Source organism: Calonectris borealis, chromosome 11 (genome assembly GCF_964195595.1).
Source record: "Calonectris borealis chromosome 11, bCalBor7.hap1.2, whole genome shotgun sequence".
NCBI lineage: Eukaryota > Metazoa > Chordata > Aves > Procellariiformes > Procellariidae > Calonectris > Calonectris borealis.
In genome coordinates, this window is record NC_134322.1 from 13,960,991 (window position 1) to 13,979,274 (window position 18,284).

At 41.6% G+C, this 18,284-nt stretch overlaps 1 protein-coding gene across 1 annotated transcript; it reads left to right on the plus strand.

The window, feature by feature from the left end:
• Nucleotides 1-613: 613 nt before the first annotated feature.
• MAPK6 (mitogen-activated protein kinase 6) lies at nt 614-16,000 on the plus strand. Its single transcript, XM_075160083.1, has 6 exons — nt 614-766; nt 6,826-8,038; nt 8,777-8,921; nt 12,091-12,255; nt 12,912-13,113; nt 13,751-16,000. Exons 2-6 carry the CDS (start codon nt 7,484-7,486, stop codon nt 14,847-14,849), a joined length of 2,166 nt encoding a protein of 721 aa, XP_075016184.1. The 5' UTR covers nt 614-766; nt 6,826-7,483; the 3' UTR covers nt 14,850-16,000.
• The last annotated feature ends 2,284 nt before the right edge of the window (nt 16,001-18,284 follow it).

Genomic DNA, 18,284 nt, shown 5'->3' on the forward strand with positions numbered 1-18,284 from the left:
TCAAACGCAGGTTTCAGAAGCAGAAGTCTGAAGTCTGACTCTAGGGAAGCGGTCAGGAGGCAGCAGAGATCAAATAGGAGGAGGAAGCAGCAATCGTCACTGAAGCTTTGAGTATTAACGTGGTACTGGAGGACCACCATTAGCGTCTGTAGGGCTCTAGTTCACGCTAACTCCGCTGGCAGTGTGCAGCCCCTGCCCACAGCTCCACTGGGCCCGTTTCCTTTAAGTGTTTGACTCAGCTGGACTTTGAGACTCTGCTACCTTCCTCTGGCTAACTGGACGTGCGGCTACTGGGAGCCGCCGTGCCCCATGAGGACAGGCTAGGCCGTGAGGTGACCTCCCAGCGAGAGGGTGTTCCGCCGCGGCCCCCCACGCCTACACCGCTGGGGGAAGGGGGTCGGGTGCTCTTCCGGACTCGAGGGCGCGGGCAGGCCTCGGGGGCGGCCCTGCCTCCCGCACGGAGACCCGGACAGCGCTGGGCCGGGCGCGGCCGCTGCCCCTGCCGGGCGACGCCCGCCTTCCCGCCCTCCCTCCTTCCCTGAGGGCCGCCCCGGGCTCCGCCCCCCGGCCACGGCCGCGCCCCGCCCCGCGGGGGCGGAGCCGCCGCCGGCCCGGCCCCTCCCTGCCCTCCGCGCCGGGTTACATGGCGGCGGCTGCGGCAGCGGCGACTGCGGAGAGGCGGGCGGTCGCCGGGCGGGAGCCGGTGGCGGGGCCGTGGGGCCCGGCCGTGTGAGCAGCGCAGACCCCGATGAGCCTGGGAAGGCCCGTGAGTGCGGCGGGGCGGCCAGCGAGGCGGGGGGGGGGGGGGGTCTCGGGCCGCCGCACGCGCGGGCCCGGCCCCGCCGCACAAAGGCGCTTTGTTCCCTCCCGCCGGACGGCGGCGGCGCCCCCCGGCTCGCTCCGCGCCGCCCCGCTCCGCCGGAGCCCGGCCCGGCTCCTCCGCACTGCGGCGGCAGCCCGGGGGCAGCGGCGGCCCCGGGGCTGAGGAGGGCGAGCGGGCGCTGACAGGGCGGGCGGGGGCGGCCGCGCGGCGCCGCGAGGGGGGCGCTGCCAACGGCTGCGGCCCGGGCGGGGCCCCGCCGGGCCCGGAGGGTCGCCTCTCCCGCCGGAGCGGGGCCCGCGGGGCCGGGGGCGGCGTCCGCGCCCTGAAGGGCGTTTGAAGGTAGGGCTCCTCCGCGCTGCGGCGGCCCCGCGGGGGCGCCGGGTCCGGTGGCCGCGGTGCGGTGCGGCCGGGGGCATGGCGGGCGTGGGTCCCCTGTGCTTGAGCGGTCGCTGGTGTCTGGAGGGGGTGTGCGGGAGAGGAGCGGCGCTGGCGGGCGAAGGGGGCTCGTCCCGGAGGAGCGGCGGGAGGAAGGATGTCCTTTGCCGGCACGGCTGCGAGCTGGCGGCTGCCGGCGGGCCCGGCCGGCGCGGGGGAAGCCCGGCCTCTCCTAAGTCTGCGGAAGTTTTGCTGCTGAATTCGGTGCCGGCGGGGCCTCGCCGGCGACTCCTCGCGGGGGATTCGGCGCCGCTCTCCAGCCGCCGTGCCGAGAGACGTGGGGACAGGTACCGCTCGCTCCTGCTGCCAGGCCGCCCGCAGGCTCCCCCCGTAACCTTGAGCATCTTTTGTGGAAAAAGTGACTTAATACTTTTCATAAGTAGCTCGAAACACCCGATGAAAATAGGTTGAGGAGAGCCTGCTCGAGTTTTGGAATTTGGAAGAACAGGTACCCTTGGCTAGGCAGGCAGGATGCACACACTTGGCTTCTGCTTGATGAGTATCTCTTTCTGTGGCTAATCCAGTGCCATTTTGGATCAGCCTGACAATGGCTAAGTTAATTGTGTCATGGAAAAAGAAACGGTGGTTGGTGTGTTGTCATATGGCCGGTGCAAATGTTGATAAAAGCGCTGTTGCCAGCAAGCTTTTTTTTTTTTTTAATATATATATGTGTGTGTGTGTATAAAAATAACATTGTGATAGCATGATGTGTTTATAAACCACTTACAAGTTGCAGAAAGTGGTGGCTTAAAATAGAGCTATATTTTAGTTTGATAATCAGGTTCAAAAAATGCATGCTGTAAAGCTAAAATGGGAACTTTCATTTCAACCTCTCGCACAGCCTCAGTCCTTGCTTGTGCGGTCGTTATCTTTAATTCACTCTTGACTGGTTAACTGTTCAGTGGAACAGCAGACGGTAGCAGAGCTGCTGAGGTGCAGAGGCTGTGGTTAGCTGATGGTAGGCTTCTTCAGTGGCGAGTTTTCATTGAGTTATCTGAAGGGAGGACCGAACCATTTTTATTTATGATACAGAAAAACACAGTGGATTTTTGTGTGCTTTTACAGATCCTTCAGAAGATTTATAAACTAATAGTAACATTCGCTAACTGCCAGCACAGAGTTCCCTAAACAGTGTGGGGAGCAAGTAGGAGGCTTTAGAAAAGCGGCAGTTTAGTGAGTTGGACGATGACTCACTCTGCCTACTGACTGCAACGTGGCTGATCTAAAAAAAAATACTTCTGTGCCCCGTATTTTTATAGTCAAAGGAATAGTACTTAGCAGGTTGTATAATATGTCATTAGTCATTCTTGGTCTTTCTCTTGTGAGTAATGATTTGATCATTATGTGGTCTGCATAATCAAATTAACTGGTATCTTTCTGTCTTATTTGTATTTCTGAAAAAGTAAATGTCTCATACTTGACTGTGTTTCAGCGTACATCCTGTTTCCTGAAAACTGTGATAAATCCACGTGCAGAAGTTGAGCACGAATTGAAGGGGCTGCTTGCATAATGCATGAAGCTGGTCATGTGTGGTGATGTCTGCCAGCACTAGGAATAATTACAAAGACGACAGCCCTTCTGTGGGTCACTTCTGTTGCCCTCTCCCAAGAACTGATCTGTTTTAAAAGCATAGTTGTAAACCACTTAGGAAACTAGTATCTTTGTGTTTCCCTCTTTAAACTTTGTGGGAGGAAGGAATAAAAGTACCGCTTAAAAAAAACGGTAGTCTTGGAAAGGTGACAGCCTAAATGAAAACATCAGTGCCTGCGTGAATAGCCTATTCGGCACAAATTGGGGTTATAAACCCCCCTTTTTTATACAATAGTCCATCATGTGTTTCAGGTGGTTAGAGCATGTTAACAACTGAAGAGGAATTTGTCATATTTGTTTAGTGTGTATTTTCAAGATGGGTTGGACTGATGGTTATGACTTTCATTGAAACTGAAAATGTATAAACTTCATGGGTGTTGGCATCACTCTTTGTAAGTATTAGTGTTTTAAAAAACCCACCTCATTATTTTCCAAAGTTAAAAATCACTATAAAATGCAAAGAAGAAAACTTGTTACTTGGAGCTCATTTTGGCTCAAGAAAAGCCTTGATTTTCTCTAGTTGATTACCCTTTAAGTAATTATTATCTTAGAGTGAAAAAAAGTTTGGGGCTAACTTTTTGTTTTCCACCCCTCCTATCTGCTTCTGCTCCACAGGACTATTTGTCTTAAATGTCTGTTTGCTATTAACTCATGGATGGGGAAACTAGTTCAGCTGCTCCCCTGGCGTGAGCGATGCTCTGGGGGCTGCAGCCCTGGCAGAGGGGCCAGCTCACGGGGATGGCAGCGAAGGGGCTGTAGCATGTGAGCAAGGGCTGCGCTGGGTGAGAGATCGAACTGGCATAGTGAAAGAAGTACATCTTTAATGTGAAATTAGTTAATCCGTGGGGTTAGTTTAGAAGCGTATTTTTTTTGTTTAGGCAAGGATATATGAACCTGCTACAGCATTGTCATCTGTTACACTTCCAAAGTAGAATTTTCAGTGGCAGTAAACAAAAGATCACTCTCAATTACTGAGTCTTAATTTCATTTATTTTAATAGTGGAGCATTTTTGCTAGGACAATTTCTAATTGTCCTCACCATACTCGTGTGAGGTACTGTATCTGGTAGATAGGCTGCCCTGGTCAGCTTCCTAGGAGTAGGTCCTGTTTTGAATTAGCTGGGCCCTGCTTTTTGTGGCTTTGGGATTAAGTCATTTGCTCATAGTTACATAGGAAGTTTGTAGTGGGATCAGGTCAAATTGAAGGCTGCAATGGGTTGCTTATGTTGTCAACATTTGTTTTCGTAGCTAAATCACTCTGATTCTGAAAATCATTACCTACTTTCTGAAAATGTTGCAATTAGTGGTCACCAACTGGAAGGATATAGTATAAGCTAATTATTAAAAATGCATCATTTCAGGGATAAAGAATGAAAATTTTAGGACTGCTACTTCAGTAAGCAAGTGGGCCATAACTCCCTTTCTCCTTGAAGCAGTAATGTTGTAACTACTCTCATGTCATAGTACGGCTGCTACCTTCGTTTAGTCATGGTGGTACGGTGTAGGATCTGAATTACGGTGAAGAGATCGGCAGATCTTACTCCTTGCGACTGATGGGCATCTTTTGGAATCTGATCCTGTGCTGTTTAATGGAACTAGCTAAAAGAGAGGTTCCAGATGTGTCACCCAGCTGGTGCAAACCAATTCTGTATGGCTGCATATTGAAGACATCAGCAATGTGAAACAATAGGCCTAATTATGGGGAAGAATACAACTGGTTTTAGGTGGTCCCAAGGATATAAAATACAGCTTATTGCATGGTATTTGAATAGAGGCCTTGGACCTTGAGTTAACATGAAATTTTAAGTGTGAGTATGAGCTACAAAAATGAATTTCCATAAGAATTTTTTGGGGGGATGGGGAATGAAAGGAAAATGATCTGGGGTGATGTAAACTTTTTTACAGGCAGCAGCTCAGAATGAGCCTGAAAATGGTGCATGTGAATGAGAAAATATTTTCAGGTTTTAAAAAAAGTTAAAAATCAAAAGGCTAGGGTTCTGGTTTTTATAATTGTGAGCAAAGAGTTGGATAGTCACTGATGCTGTCCTAATTAAGTCTAGGATAAATTTTATATGTGTTCTTTAAGTAAAGGGGTATTATAAGAAGGGTTCTCACGCTGATGTCTTAATGCGGATATAAATTCAAGGTAGTTTCGGGAAAAGTAACAGTGTTACCTCATTATGTTTGTAATAAGGTTATAATAACCCCTGTAAAACACTGTCTAAATTTAGGACTCTTGGCAGTATGAGAAGAAAGGAATCTAAAGGCAATGGTTATATGTGCTGAGTAAAGAAAGCTCTGAAGATCACCCTTCTGGCAGGGTATTATACCACATCAGTGGAGGGCAGCTCAACGCTTTTTAGTTTAGAAGTACTACATTTGGTGATCTTTATTTAAAAAAAAAAAAAAAGCCAGCAGAGGATAGCATGTGTTTCCTTCTTCTTTCCTGTGTTTGTCACACGGCTGTGCAAATACCTGGAGGCAGGTGGTGTGTGGCAGGAGGGAGCAAGCCAGGGCACTGGGGCTGTGTGTCTTGGTGGCAGTCAGGCTTGAGCCTGAGGAATGGTAGTGTTTAAATGTGTTGAAGCAGTCTTGTTTCTGTTTGCCAGTGTGCTTTTCTTTTTTTTTTTTTCCTCCTTCTTTTCTCTGCATGCAATTCTGATTGCTTTAGTGAATTGAGGCCATTATTTAGAATATGTTAATAATTTGTCAGCTGCTCTTGCTGCCCTGTTAGGAGTGGGGAGACTTGTTTTGCTTGGTCCCGGTTGTCCCACTGAAGTGCTAGCACAGTTTTAAGGGAAAACACTCCTACAATTAATTTTTAAAGTGTTGGGATAGTTTAGAGAACTTTGCATTTATTGAGAGAGCTGGGTGAAGAGCTGAAATGTGTTAATCTAAGACAGAAGAGAAGACATTTAATGGTTTGATGTGACCTATAGTTGTTGGCGAAGAACATACAGGTGACTTGTAATGGAATTGCCCGAACCTTACCACACTGTGTAAGGTACACCTTTGGCTCTTCTCTTTGTGGCATCTTTGAGCTTTTAAAAGAAATAAGGATGTTGTGGAAAAATGCAGCATATGGTCTTTATGACTACATTCTGCTGCTGCAGACAGGGAAGCTTACTGAGAAAATTACCACTTTTGTTTTCATAAATAGTAGTTGCATTCATTAGACTATTAAAAATAAATGATGCCTGAAAGTGCCCATATGTTAGGGGAAACAGTTATCGAATATATCACTTACTGTGTAAAATGTACTTGCTGTTAGTTTTTCTCTGTAACCTAAGTTGGATAAGTATAGAAGTAATTGGTAAAGTAATAATATTTGTCTAATATGTAGGAATTACCCCTATGATTCCTGTAACAATTAATCTATAGAGGCAAAATTATGATTTGAGGTGTTAGTAAACTTTATCCAAAATCACAAGGATTTAAGCTTTGTAAGTGGCATTGGATGTGTGCTGTATATTCTGGAAAGTCAGTAACTACTGGGAGTGCACAAACCTTACCCTTTTCATGTGAACGGTACCCAGTTATATTATGGTGAAATAGTTGAAACCCTGCTTTGTCTTTGAGTAAAAGTCTAAAGGAAAGAATTATTCCAAAATTTAATGACTGAGGTGCAGGATATTATTGTTTCTGACTTGTCCCTTAAGAGCTGTATTGGAGAATTACCAAGTTTTCTGTGATATTACCTTCTTTATAAAGATTCAGTAGGATTTTTCATTGCGTGCCTTATATTCTCAACAGGTTATATCTAAGACTTTCACAATATATATTTAGAAATGGTGGTTGGTGATTATTGTCAGTATGAAAAGTATATGTCATTTCTAGTTAGTTTAGCTTTTGTGATGGTTTCTTATTTTGTAACTGGACACAAAATAAGTAATATATTTAGGACAACTTAAGGAGTTGGGAGAGGAGGAAGTCTTCTGTATGTGCCGGAATACTGATGTATTTTTCTCTCCTTTTCAGGTTGTCACGGAGTAAAATGGATGGTAGCTTTGATTGTGATTGTGGTGAGCTGGAGCCACCTGATCATTAACAGAAGGCATCTTTTGTAAATCAAGAGCTGCCAGTTTCCCGTTTAACTAGACTGTAAACAAAGGAGAGAAAAAGGAGGAAGAAGGAAAAAAAAAATAGTGCTTACCAGCACCATAGAATGACGCTGCTCAGGACCAGTCCAACACTGAATGTATCTGCACTGTGAGGAGGAGGATGTTAATAGAAGCCTATTATGTGCATATTTATTCACATTTTTGTTAAATGTTAACCAGTTTAGCACAGTAGAGCTGAGTGCATAGTATGTCATTTCATTCCGTTTGAGTTTCTTGTGAGTATTTTCTTTAATGTCTGCAGAAATGCTGCACCTTTCTTGAACTATGAATGCTGCAATCTTTCTATCTTATGCTCAGTTTGAGTTCTAGAGCTTACGGGCTCTAAATTCAAGGGGACACAACAGGCCTGGCTGGCTCATAATGAAATGAGAGTGTCAAAAAACCATCTTGCAGTCAAAGCCAAGTGTTTCTTCTCCCTTTCTGTAAGACCTTTCCTTCAAATACCAGTGGAAGTGTCTCCGCGTGTTTACAGAAGCTTAGTAGTTTGAGGAAAAAGAAACGTAAAGAATTTAAAAATGGCAGAAAAATTTGAAAGTCTCATGAACATTCATGGTTTTGATCTGGGCTCTCGGTATATGGACTTAAAACCACTGGGCTGTGGTGGAAATGGCTTAGTTTTTTCTGCTGTCGATAATGACTGTGACAAAAGAGTGGCTGTCAAGAAAATTGTCCTTACAGATCCCCAGAGTGTTAAACATGCTCTACGTGAGATCAAAATTATTAGAAGACTTGACCACGATAACATTGTCAAAGTATTTGAAATTCTTGGTCCTAGTGGAAGCCAGTTAACAGATGACGTGGGCTCCCTTACAGAATTGAACTGTGTTTACATTGTCCAGGAATACATGGAGACAGATCTGGCTAATCTGCTAGAGCAGGGCCCTTTACTGGAAGATCATGCCAGACTTTTCATGTACCAGCTGCTACGTGGGCTCAAGTATATTCACTCTGCAAATGTTCTGCATAGAGATCTCAAACCAGCTAATCTTTTCATTAATACTGAAGACTTGGTGCTGAAGATTGGTGACTTCGGTCTTGCACGAATCATGGATCCTCATTATTCCCACAAGGTATGTGAAGAGTGGAAATATTTAAGTGATACACTGACAACTGTGCCTTCTTAAAATAGCATCTTTCTGCCTTTCGCAGAGGTAGATTGTCTGTGGAAGGCCTCATTAGCAGGTGGGATATCATGTTGGGGATCATACAGTAGAACTGGAATGCTTGCAAATAGAGTAAAACAGATCTGTGGATGACATGTTTTGTCTCAGATGGGACTACTGCAAGCATAAAATAAAACTTTTTTTTTTTTACTAGATGTGTTCAGAAAAGCAGATTTTTAACAGTGAATATAGAACCTGAGATTAAGAGCAACATTTAGAGGCGTAACTATAGAAGCCTTAGATAAGTTTGTAAGTGATGCATTCATAGTGTGCAAGTGTGGCTGTTTCCTGGGATTGATTTAGAGATGCTGTCTTCCTGGTTTAGATGATGTTTCACAAGAGAGTTCATTATTATCTCTGCATTTATTTGGCATTTGGGAATAAGAAAGTTTTGCTGTAGTGCCTCATTTGACTAATAAATAGTGTCATACTTCTATATTGTTGCTGTTCACTCATACAGATATTGCTGTTCTATTTTAAAAGGTAGAAAGGCGTGGTAGGAGCACATGGTACTATCCCTGGGACCTTGAGACCAAAAAATCTTGTAGTAGTGCATTAAAAAATAAGAAATAAGTAATTAAAAAAAGTAGTACCTCTTAAAAATCTAAGTAAGCTTTTTTCTTTTTTTTTAATTAATTTCATTAGGGCCATCTTTCTGAAGGATTGGTTACTAAATGGTACAGATCGCCCCGTCTTTTGCTTTCTCCTAACAACTACACTAAAGCCATTGACATGTGGGCTGCAGGTTGCATCTTTGCTGAAATGCTGACTGGGAAAACCCTCTTTGCAGGTGAGTGGAATAAAAATGTGTGTGTCTATTCCTAAAAGGAGTGGTTCTGCTTAATTATCTTCCTAAAGAAAAATTGATTCTCATGGCTAATATCAATGGTCATTGATTATCAGGATATGCTATATTATTATGCAACTATATAAGCAAACTATAAATTGATGTGCTTGTAAAGCCGAAGACATTTTAATTTTTGTTACTCATACCTGTGTGTATTTAGATAAATATCACAGTTTAATTTAGTATTCACATATATGGTAAATCTGTCTGTAATTAGGTTAAACTAAATTTATTGGATGCCTAAGAAGTGTTCTAAATACATGTATTTTAGTGAATTGATGTATCCAGGGAGTATTTGAGGATTATGAATGCCCTGAGTATCATATTCATACAGATTTTTTTTTTAATGTAGTGAACCTAATCACTTCTCGCTTCTTTATATTTTAAATTATGAAAGAGTAGCCCTTTTTTCCCCATTCCCAATTTTTTTGTCATCTACAGACTGTTTTGACCTGATCTTTGTTTCAGTGCTATAGGGAGGACTCTTCAGATTTAAAATTTAGTGTGGCATATCAAGGAAATGTGTAATCTGTGTCCAGATATTTCTGCTAAGAGAGGAAGCAATGCTCTGGTCTCATTGGGTGCATCTACATTAGTGCTTTGGTTAGGATCAGGAGCAAATTTTTGAAGCAAATCTCTTGATGGCCATCCTGTACTACATTGCTGGTTTAGCTCAGTGCACAAACTACAGTCTTTTTAGATAAAATGAAACTGCTATTTGCACTGTAGGAGATCACCCAATGTGCTCCACCTGCTGATAGGCATTCAGTCCATGGGTGCAGATGAGCTAGTGTAGAATAAACCCCTGAAATGCCTATTTTGTGTGCACCCTGGGGCCTCAGCAGCAGCTGTCTCATCCAGGCTCACTCTTGGATTTGCTCCTGTTGGTCTAAATTACTGGGGCAATACGGATAAAACCTCTAAGAACTGAGCTTGCATTTCAAAATTCACATTCCTTTAGATATATGCGGACTAAAAGCACACTTCTGCAGTAATTCTTAGCTTTGTACGTCAAGGTAATGAAATTGAGAGCTTTTTCCCATTAAGTACTATTAATGGAGTACTGTCACCTTGAAATTATTATTTTATAAAAATCAGTGATTAATATGCAAAGAGGCTTTTCTTAACTTGCAGTGAGTTGCTAACTCTTTGAGTTAGTTGCTATTGGAGTAACGTCCCCAGTGTATTAAATGCTCAGCTGATGAAGAGATTTATTAGGTTTCCATTGCATCAAGCACTTCTACTGGAAAATAGTGAAATAGTGGGAGAAAGTCTGTGGATTTCAGCATTCAGCATAGATTGATTGCAACTGCTAGCATTTTGGCTTTTTTTTTTGAGTAGCATTGGTATTTGCTAGAAGTTTTTATTGATCTAATATCTGTGTAGTGAGTTAATTTTTTTTTTTAAACTCAGTCTTAGTAACCAAAATCCTAAGTTTGTAAGCTCATTTATGTGCCCTAATTGCATTGCGTAGATATCTAGAAAAATATTTTTAGGTGTGGATGTGTCCCTCTGATAATTTAGCACTGACATAGTTTTCTGATGTAAAGAGTGGACTTCTTAACGTCATGCACTTGGAAAGAGAAGACAGTTGGAGATATGACAGTTAGCCTGTCCTGAGACTCTGAACAAAATTCTTTTGCAAAGTTGTTTGGAGGGCTTGATTTGGTTAATTTGCAACTTCCTGTCTACTTCTGAACCGACCCTTAGGAATCTTGCTGTCTGGAAAGCTGACGGGAATGGGAATGGGAAGGAAGAATGCAGACTAAAATTGCAGAATACCTGGCATGAGGGAAGGAAGGGAAGTTGAGGCAGAGGAATTCAATAGCTGTTCCAAACTTCTGTAATTCTTTCTTCTAAATAAATATTTTAAAATGATCATTTCATTTATAGTGGAAAGAAAGCTGATTAATTTTAGGATGGATAGGACATGAAATAATGATACAGTAGAATCTGTTTGCCAGCAAATTACAGACAGTATAACATCTGATAGATTATATTAGGTAATTTGTAATAGTCTGAAGTAGGAGGACAAAACAGCTTTTTCAATCCAGCAAATAAGTTAACGTGAGGCAAGACTGATTCACTTGGGAAACGTAGGTCTCAGCCAGATTTTCTGTAGTGACTTTGCCTCAGCTTTTCTTTAAGTCATCTGGCAGATGTGTGGTAGGATGTCCAGTGCAGACTGTTGTGGAAACTGATAGCGCATAGATTTTGAGATGGTACAATCTCTTTCTGGCCCCACTTATTTTTGTATTTGATGTCACAGGCGTCAGTATCGCTGATGACTGCCCAGAGCTGCTTGGTGAAACACTGGCATGCAAATAATCCTATATAGTTTCTTCTGCTAGTTGAGTCCCTAGGATGCTACATGCTTCTTGGAGCTGAACAATAAATTGAGGTAGACAAGCTGCCTTTCTGGGTACTCCAGCTTTAACACTGGTACTGAATATGGATGCCGTTCATTATTCAAAATTTACCTGCTGTATAGGCCCTTATAGTTCTTTATCCAAGGAAACTTCAGATAGTGCTAAAAGTGTACTATAATTTCAGTCATAATACAGTACTTCTTTTTTTCTAAACAAGATTACTCTGCTTAACTGGCAGGTGATTTTTGTCTTGCACCTGACAGTAATACAGGGTTTCAGAGTAGAATATTAATAACAATGGTTATGTCCTGTAAGATCTCTTGCTGAGCTAAATCATTACTGTTTTTATTTATAAGGGACGTATAATTCAAAGGTCAAATATTGAATTCATTAGGTGGATCAGTTGAAAGGGGAGGATTGCAGTAGATAGCATATAACAAAAAGATAGAGCGTTGCTGTAGGGTACTTCATTCGTGGTGAAAACATCCTTGCAAAAGCTTAAGGTTAGGTTGCTTTATCTGTGTGTAGCAGTTCTGTAATTCTTCAGATGCTACAGCATTTTTGAGAGCTCTTCAGATTTATTATCATTCAAATTTAGAACTTCAGCATTTCCTCTATTGTAGGAGAAAATAGTCTACTGAAAATAGCTGCTCAGAGCACAAAATTTTAACATGCCTTTCGCATACAGGGATCAGAAGTGTTTGAAGTTGAAATGGCAGCTTGTATTTTCTCTTGGTGCTTAGGTGCACATGAACTTGAACAGATGCAGTTGATTCTAGAATCAATTCCTGTTGTACATGAGGAGGACCGTCAGGAGCTTCTCAGTGTAATTCCAGTTTACATTAGAAACGATATGACTGAGCCACACAAACCTTTAACTCAGTTGCTTCCAGGCATCAGTCCTGAAGGTAAGTAATTCAGAACAAAATACTTCCTGTATTTCAAAATCATAAAATAGTGAACAACTTTACAGTGCATGTGTGTGATTGTTAAAAGCAAGTTTCAGTTAGAAGAATCTCTGCATTCTCTGAAGGAGGATTGTCTCCTGCTGTAATAAAAAAAAATGTGCTTACATGATAGCTAGTTGGTCATCTTTGGAGTAGAATTGTGAATCTCTGCTGGACCTGTTTGCACTGGAAGACTGATTGAATTGCTCTATTTTGAGACACTGGCCTTCTAAAGATAAGGGAACATTGGAATGGAGTCAGTATAAAACAACTGTCTTTCAAATCTTTTTAAAAGACAGTCCCCAAAGCAAACTGACAGCAATGTTTCCTGATAGCTTTTGGTGGGTACTGATCCAGCTTGAAGCATTCTGTCTCTTAGTATTTTTTCCTGCTTTAAGTTAAATTATTGTTGATCTTATATTTGACCTCTACGCTTCTAGCTTTCCTATGGCTACAGAATGCATATTTAGCAGTATACTGTCAGTAGCTGATACTTCACAGGTGACTACTTTTAAGCAAATGCACACCTCTAGAGCAAAGCACTGCATCTTAATCTTAAATTCTAGATGTCTGAAATGTCATTTTTCTCCTATTTAATGATAACTTTTTCTCCGCAGCGCTGGACTTTCTGGAGCAAATTTTGACATTTAGTCCCATGGATCGATTGACAGCAGAAGAAGCTTTGTCCCATCCTTATATGAGCATTTATTCCTTTCCAACGGATGAGCCTATTTCAAGTCATCCTTTTCACATTGAAGATGAGGTTGATGATATTCTGCTGATGGATGAAAGTCACAGCCATATTTATAATTGGGAAAGGTAAATTTATCACTTACTGTGGCATGTAACATAACTGAATGGTGGTGTGCTTAAGTAATGTTGCTTCATGGGCATCATTTCATTTTCTGTTTGTTTCTTCTTCTTAAGTTGACCTGAGAATAAACTTTTCCCTTTATAGGCAGTGCATTGTCACCGGGTTTATAATTCATTAGACTAACTTGGATATGCTGATGCATTCCTGAGATACACTCAGGACTCTAGAATCTGAAGTTAATCTCTCCGTTACTTTTTTCCGCAAAAAATTTATCTAAAAAATAAACTTTAGATGAAGAGAGTTTTAAGTATGATTGTCTTGTCCAATGCTTAGCTCATATAATAATAGAGAGATTTACAGTAGTCATTTAAAGTCAGTTAAACACACTTTAAGGAAGAGTTCTGTAAATGGAGTGAGCTATTGTACATAATTCTGGACTTAAATCTTTCAGGTATGCATGTGAGGATTACTTTATGCCAGATTAAATTAAAAACCTGGAAGAGGTACCTAATTGGATTGAGGAAAAACTTTCTGTGTTGAATTGTCATTATTCTGTAAGGGAATTTCTAAACTTACTTGTCTCTCTCTTGGGAGCCAGAAGACTGTTTTTTAGCTGCTAACACTTAGGAAATTGTTTTACAGATACCATGAAAGTCAGTTTTCAGACCATGACTGGCCTATTCATAATAACTATGAAGCTGATGAAGTTCAGCGTGATCCAAGGGCTCTTTCTGATGTTACTGATGAGGAAGAAGTGCAAGTAGATCCTCGCAAATATTTGGATGGAGATCGTGAAAAGTATCTGGAGGATCCTGCCTTTGACACCCACTTCTCTACTGAACCTTGCTGGCAGTATTCAGATCACCATGAAAACAAGTATTGTGATCTGGAATGTAGTCACACTTGTAATTACAAAATGAGGTCATCTTCATACCTAGATAATTTAGTTTGGCGGGACAGTGAAGTTAACCATTACTATGAGCCCAAGCTTATTATAGATCTTTCGAACTGGAAGGAGCAGAGCAAAGAAAAGTCTGATAAGAAAGGCAAGTCTAAATGTGAAAAGAATGGGTTGGTGAAAGCTCAGATAGCACTTGAGGAAGCATCACAGCAACTTGTTGAAAAAGAAAGGGAGAAGAATCAAGGATTTGACTTTGATTCATTTATAGCAGAAACCATTCAGCTTAGTTTACAACACGAGTCTACTGACGTTGATAAATTGAATGACTTGAATAGCTCAGTGTCTCAAATAGAGTTGAAAGGGTTAATATCAAAGTCAGTAAGCAGAGAGAAGCAGGAGAAAGGAATGGCTAATTTGGCACAGTTAGAAGCTCTGTACCAGACTTCTTGGGACAGTCAGTTTGTAAGTAGTGGGGCGGAGTGCTTCCTCATAGACCAGTTTTGTTGCGAGGTAAGGAAAGATGAACAAGTTGAAAAAGAAAATACTTACACCAGTTATTTGGACAAATTTTTTAGTAAGAAAGAAGATGCTGAAATGCTAGAACCTGAGCCAGTAGAAGAGGGGAAGCTTGGGGAGAAGGAGAGAGAAGAGAGCTTTCTCAGTAACAGTGGAGAACTCCTCTTCAACAAGCAGCTTGAGGCTATAGGTATTCCTCAGTTTCACAGCCCTGTTGGTTCGCCACTGAAATCGATACAGGCCACGTTAACGCCTTCTGCTATGAAATCATCTCCCCAAATTCCCCACAAAACATACAGCAGCATTCTGAAACATCTAAATTAAAACACTCAGCAGACATTTCTTTTATATTCATGAGATGTGTTTGTCTTTTTTTATTACTAGTGTAAGTAATTTTTTTACTTGAATCAGACGGTGTAATTTTGGTATGGATTTCATTAGTTTTCTGTTTACCATTGTTTTTACAATCCAGAATTACTTTCTATACATGAGTTAGTTTTGTTTTTAAACTGGCATGTCGTTTGCACACAAAATTAAAGAATAGAGCAAAATAATGCAAATGCAGGAGGTAACAAAAAATGCACTAAACCAAGTAAAAAACATTCTCTCAGTAAAACAGTGTCCATGTTTTGCAGAAAAAGAACCTTGCCTTGAAATTTACACAGTGAGACTGTACATAATTGCATGAATATCTATTTTTCCCAAAACATTTTTTCATTCATGCGTATTTTAGAGTTTTTCATACTGTACACATTTCTTAGACACATGATACCAGCAGCAACTGAAATGAATGCAGAATTTGGTACGCATGTGTTATCTACCTCAAGGTAACAGCAGTATGTGGCAAAACATTAACCACCCATAGTGCTTCTCATTATGCACTTCTATTTAGCCAGCATTATTGTAGTAGCTATTCTTATTGAAAATCATTCAATATTTATAAATGTTCTGGTATGCATTCTTTATAGTGAAGTGTTAATATGCAGCACTTTTATTTATTTTAGCAAATAAGTATATTTCTGTAATTATAGAAAGTCAACTTAATTTTTGAGTTACTTTTCGGATAAAAGTTTTTGTTTAGCACTATGGTTTTATTGCCTACATAGCTGGATATATATTAACATCGGCTTATTCTGAGGCTATCCAATACAGTTTTTATTTTTATTATTTAGTTTTCATTTCAAGTAAAGCACTCACTGTGTATAGGAATTTGTAATTGGAGGTGCTTGATCTCTACAAAAGAAATTAGGAATTGCTTTATTATCAAATGCTCCTAGAAGTCTTAATTGTGTTCATTTTTAAAAATTTTGTAATGTTAGTTGTGTGCATGGAAATAATTAAGGTACAACATTACTGTAGGTTAAAGTTCTATATGGTGAGACATTTTGTTTTTACTGTATGTTTTTACTGAATGATTCCTGTCCCACTCCCAACCCCCCTCAAAAGCAAGCATGAATAAAATTAGGTTAAATATAGCATGTAGCATCTCGGTCTTCTGAAAATTTGTTTTACCTTCTGATTTTTTGAAATACTGGATGTATCATTGGCTCCCCTGTTTAAAACGAAAAACAAATAAAAACATGGCCAGCAAAAATGACTGTTGTTTTTTGATGCTTCGTACAACGAAAGATAAAGAGGTGCTACTGTAATGCAGCTGGCTGTATTGCGAAGGCAGGCCTGCTTGCCTGCACTCCCTAATAAAAGGTGCTCAAGGAAGCATGAGAAATTGTCTTGCAGTGTACCCTGGAAGTGCTGCTGCTGGGAATGCGCTCCCTGGAAGGAGACTCCAGAAGTACACTTCTGTCCTGGTACCTACGGCCTGTATTGAAGAAAGTCTTCTGTAAGGGTATGGCTATGAAAGCATAAGCGTACGGTAGTGTCAATAACCATTTTTGCTGAAAATACAATTGAATTCCAGAGTTCAAGTGAGCATTACTCTTTTATCGACTTTTTAGACAGAACAGTGTTAAAGTGGAAAAACTGCTGTGAGTGCGTGTGAGCAACTTCGTGTCACTGACAACCTGGAGTGAAGGTAATCGTGCGGGTCCCTCAGCCAAGAGCCCGTCTGGAGCGCTTTCACAAGCAGATTTCAGGAGCAGGACCAGGTAACTCCTATGGGACGCTTCAGAACGTGCAGATCAGGTCTCTGTTGTAGCAAGCCCCAAGAACAGTATGTATTTCTCTTCCAGTTCCTCCTGTCAGAACCATTCCTGAGGGAGCTAATTAGCCGTTCAATAAAGCTACATCTTTTGGCACTCTTACAACTTTTTCTGTGGCAGTGTCTTAGTTCCTCCAAATTTTTCCATCCCTCCTCCCCGGCTCCTCTGGCAGGTGGCACAGCTGCAACTCACTTAAAACAAGGAGCTGCCCCTTCAACATGGCAGTATGGTCACTTGGGGAGATGGGACACAGTGCATGTCCTTGGGCATGGTATGTGAATGTTTACGTAGCCACATCGATTTCTATGTGTGGGGCTGCAGGGAGAAGGAAATGGCTGGTTGCCCTCTCCTAGGCGAGGGACTGTTTTGAAGTGGTGTGGTAGATTTTTTTATGAGATTGGATGAAAGCAGTGAGTGGGAAGTGCTTAGAAACTGGAAACAAAATTCAGCTTCAAAACATCTTGTGCAAATGAAGGCGTCTTTTTTTTTTTTTAGTACACCAATGAAACTCGACAGTACTTAAGAAGCCTGTAATGGTAGAAAGGGAACATTTTATGCTCAAAAAGGAAGGGGAGAGTAAGTGTTGAGCCTAAATCCAGTGCAGTACTTCACTGCCATTGACTTGCAGTTGTGCTGGGGGAGCAACGCTGCACAGGCACTGCTGGCTGCTTTGGTGAAAACCCTGCTCTCATAACGGATCCATCCACGGATCACTGGAGGGTACAGCTAGCAGTCTGGCTTATTAAGTAGAAGTAATTCCCTATGTAGAGACGATTAAAGAAAGTAAAAGTGCTTCATAAGGACCATGCAAAGTGAAATCTACTGCCAGAAGGTGATGATGCTCTGAGTGTGGAGTTGGGTTCTCCCTTGGCAAGCTGCAGGAGTCTGCAGAAAGTGCAGGGTTTCACGGGGTGTTCCTAGTGGAAGATGGCTTCTGTCCCACACTCATCAGCCATGCCCATCCCTGCAAGAAAAAAAAAGGAGAGTTACATGTGTAGCCCTTTGCCTGGGACCTAGCAACTGAATTGTCTTTAAAAACAAATTATGGAAGAGGCGTAAATTGTAAGCCAGATAAAGGGACCACTGTTTCATGCCAAGGTGCTTTCCAAGTAAAATGGAACACCCTTATTTAACAAAAAAGCAAATAAGAAGTGAGGATGTTAAACATCTTCTAAAATTACCTTTTCTTCTCTATGTGGTCTTTGGTTAAAAGACAGCATTTTAAAGTATGTCTAACAATAACTTCAGCTAGAAGAGGTGGTGTTTACTCTTACTGAACAGACCAGGACAGAGCATGTTACATGTACTGTCATCACATGAGATCTAATAATTGCAAACTGGCACAATGCTGAACAGTTTGTTCTGATCAGGAGTTCTCAGTCATGGTCAGTGAACTTTCTCACAATTGCATTTAATTTTAATTAAATAAGAGTTGCTATATATAATCTCAGCTCTTTATGTAAGACTTTGCCCATGCTGCTGTTAGCGGTATGATTACTGCATGAGTAGTGCATCTTAGCTAGTCTTTGCCTTGAGCACAACTGGGGCTGTAGGCTGGACATCAGCTTCTGCAAACCAGCTGGGTACTGGGGCAGCTGGG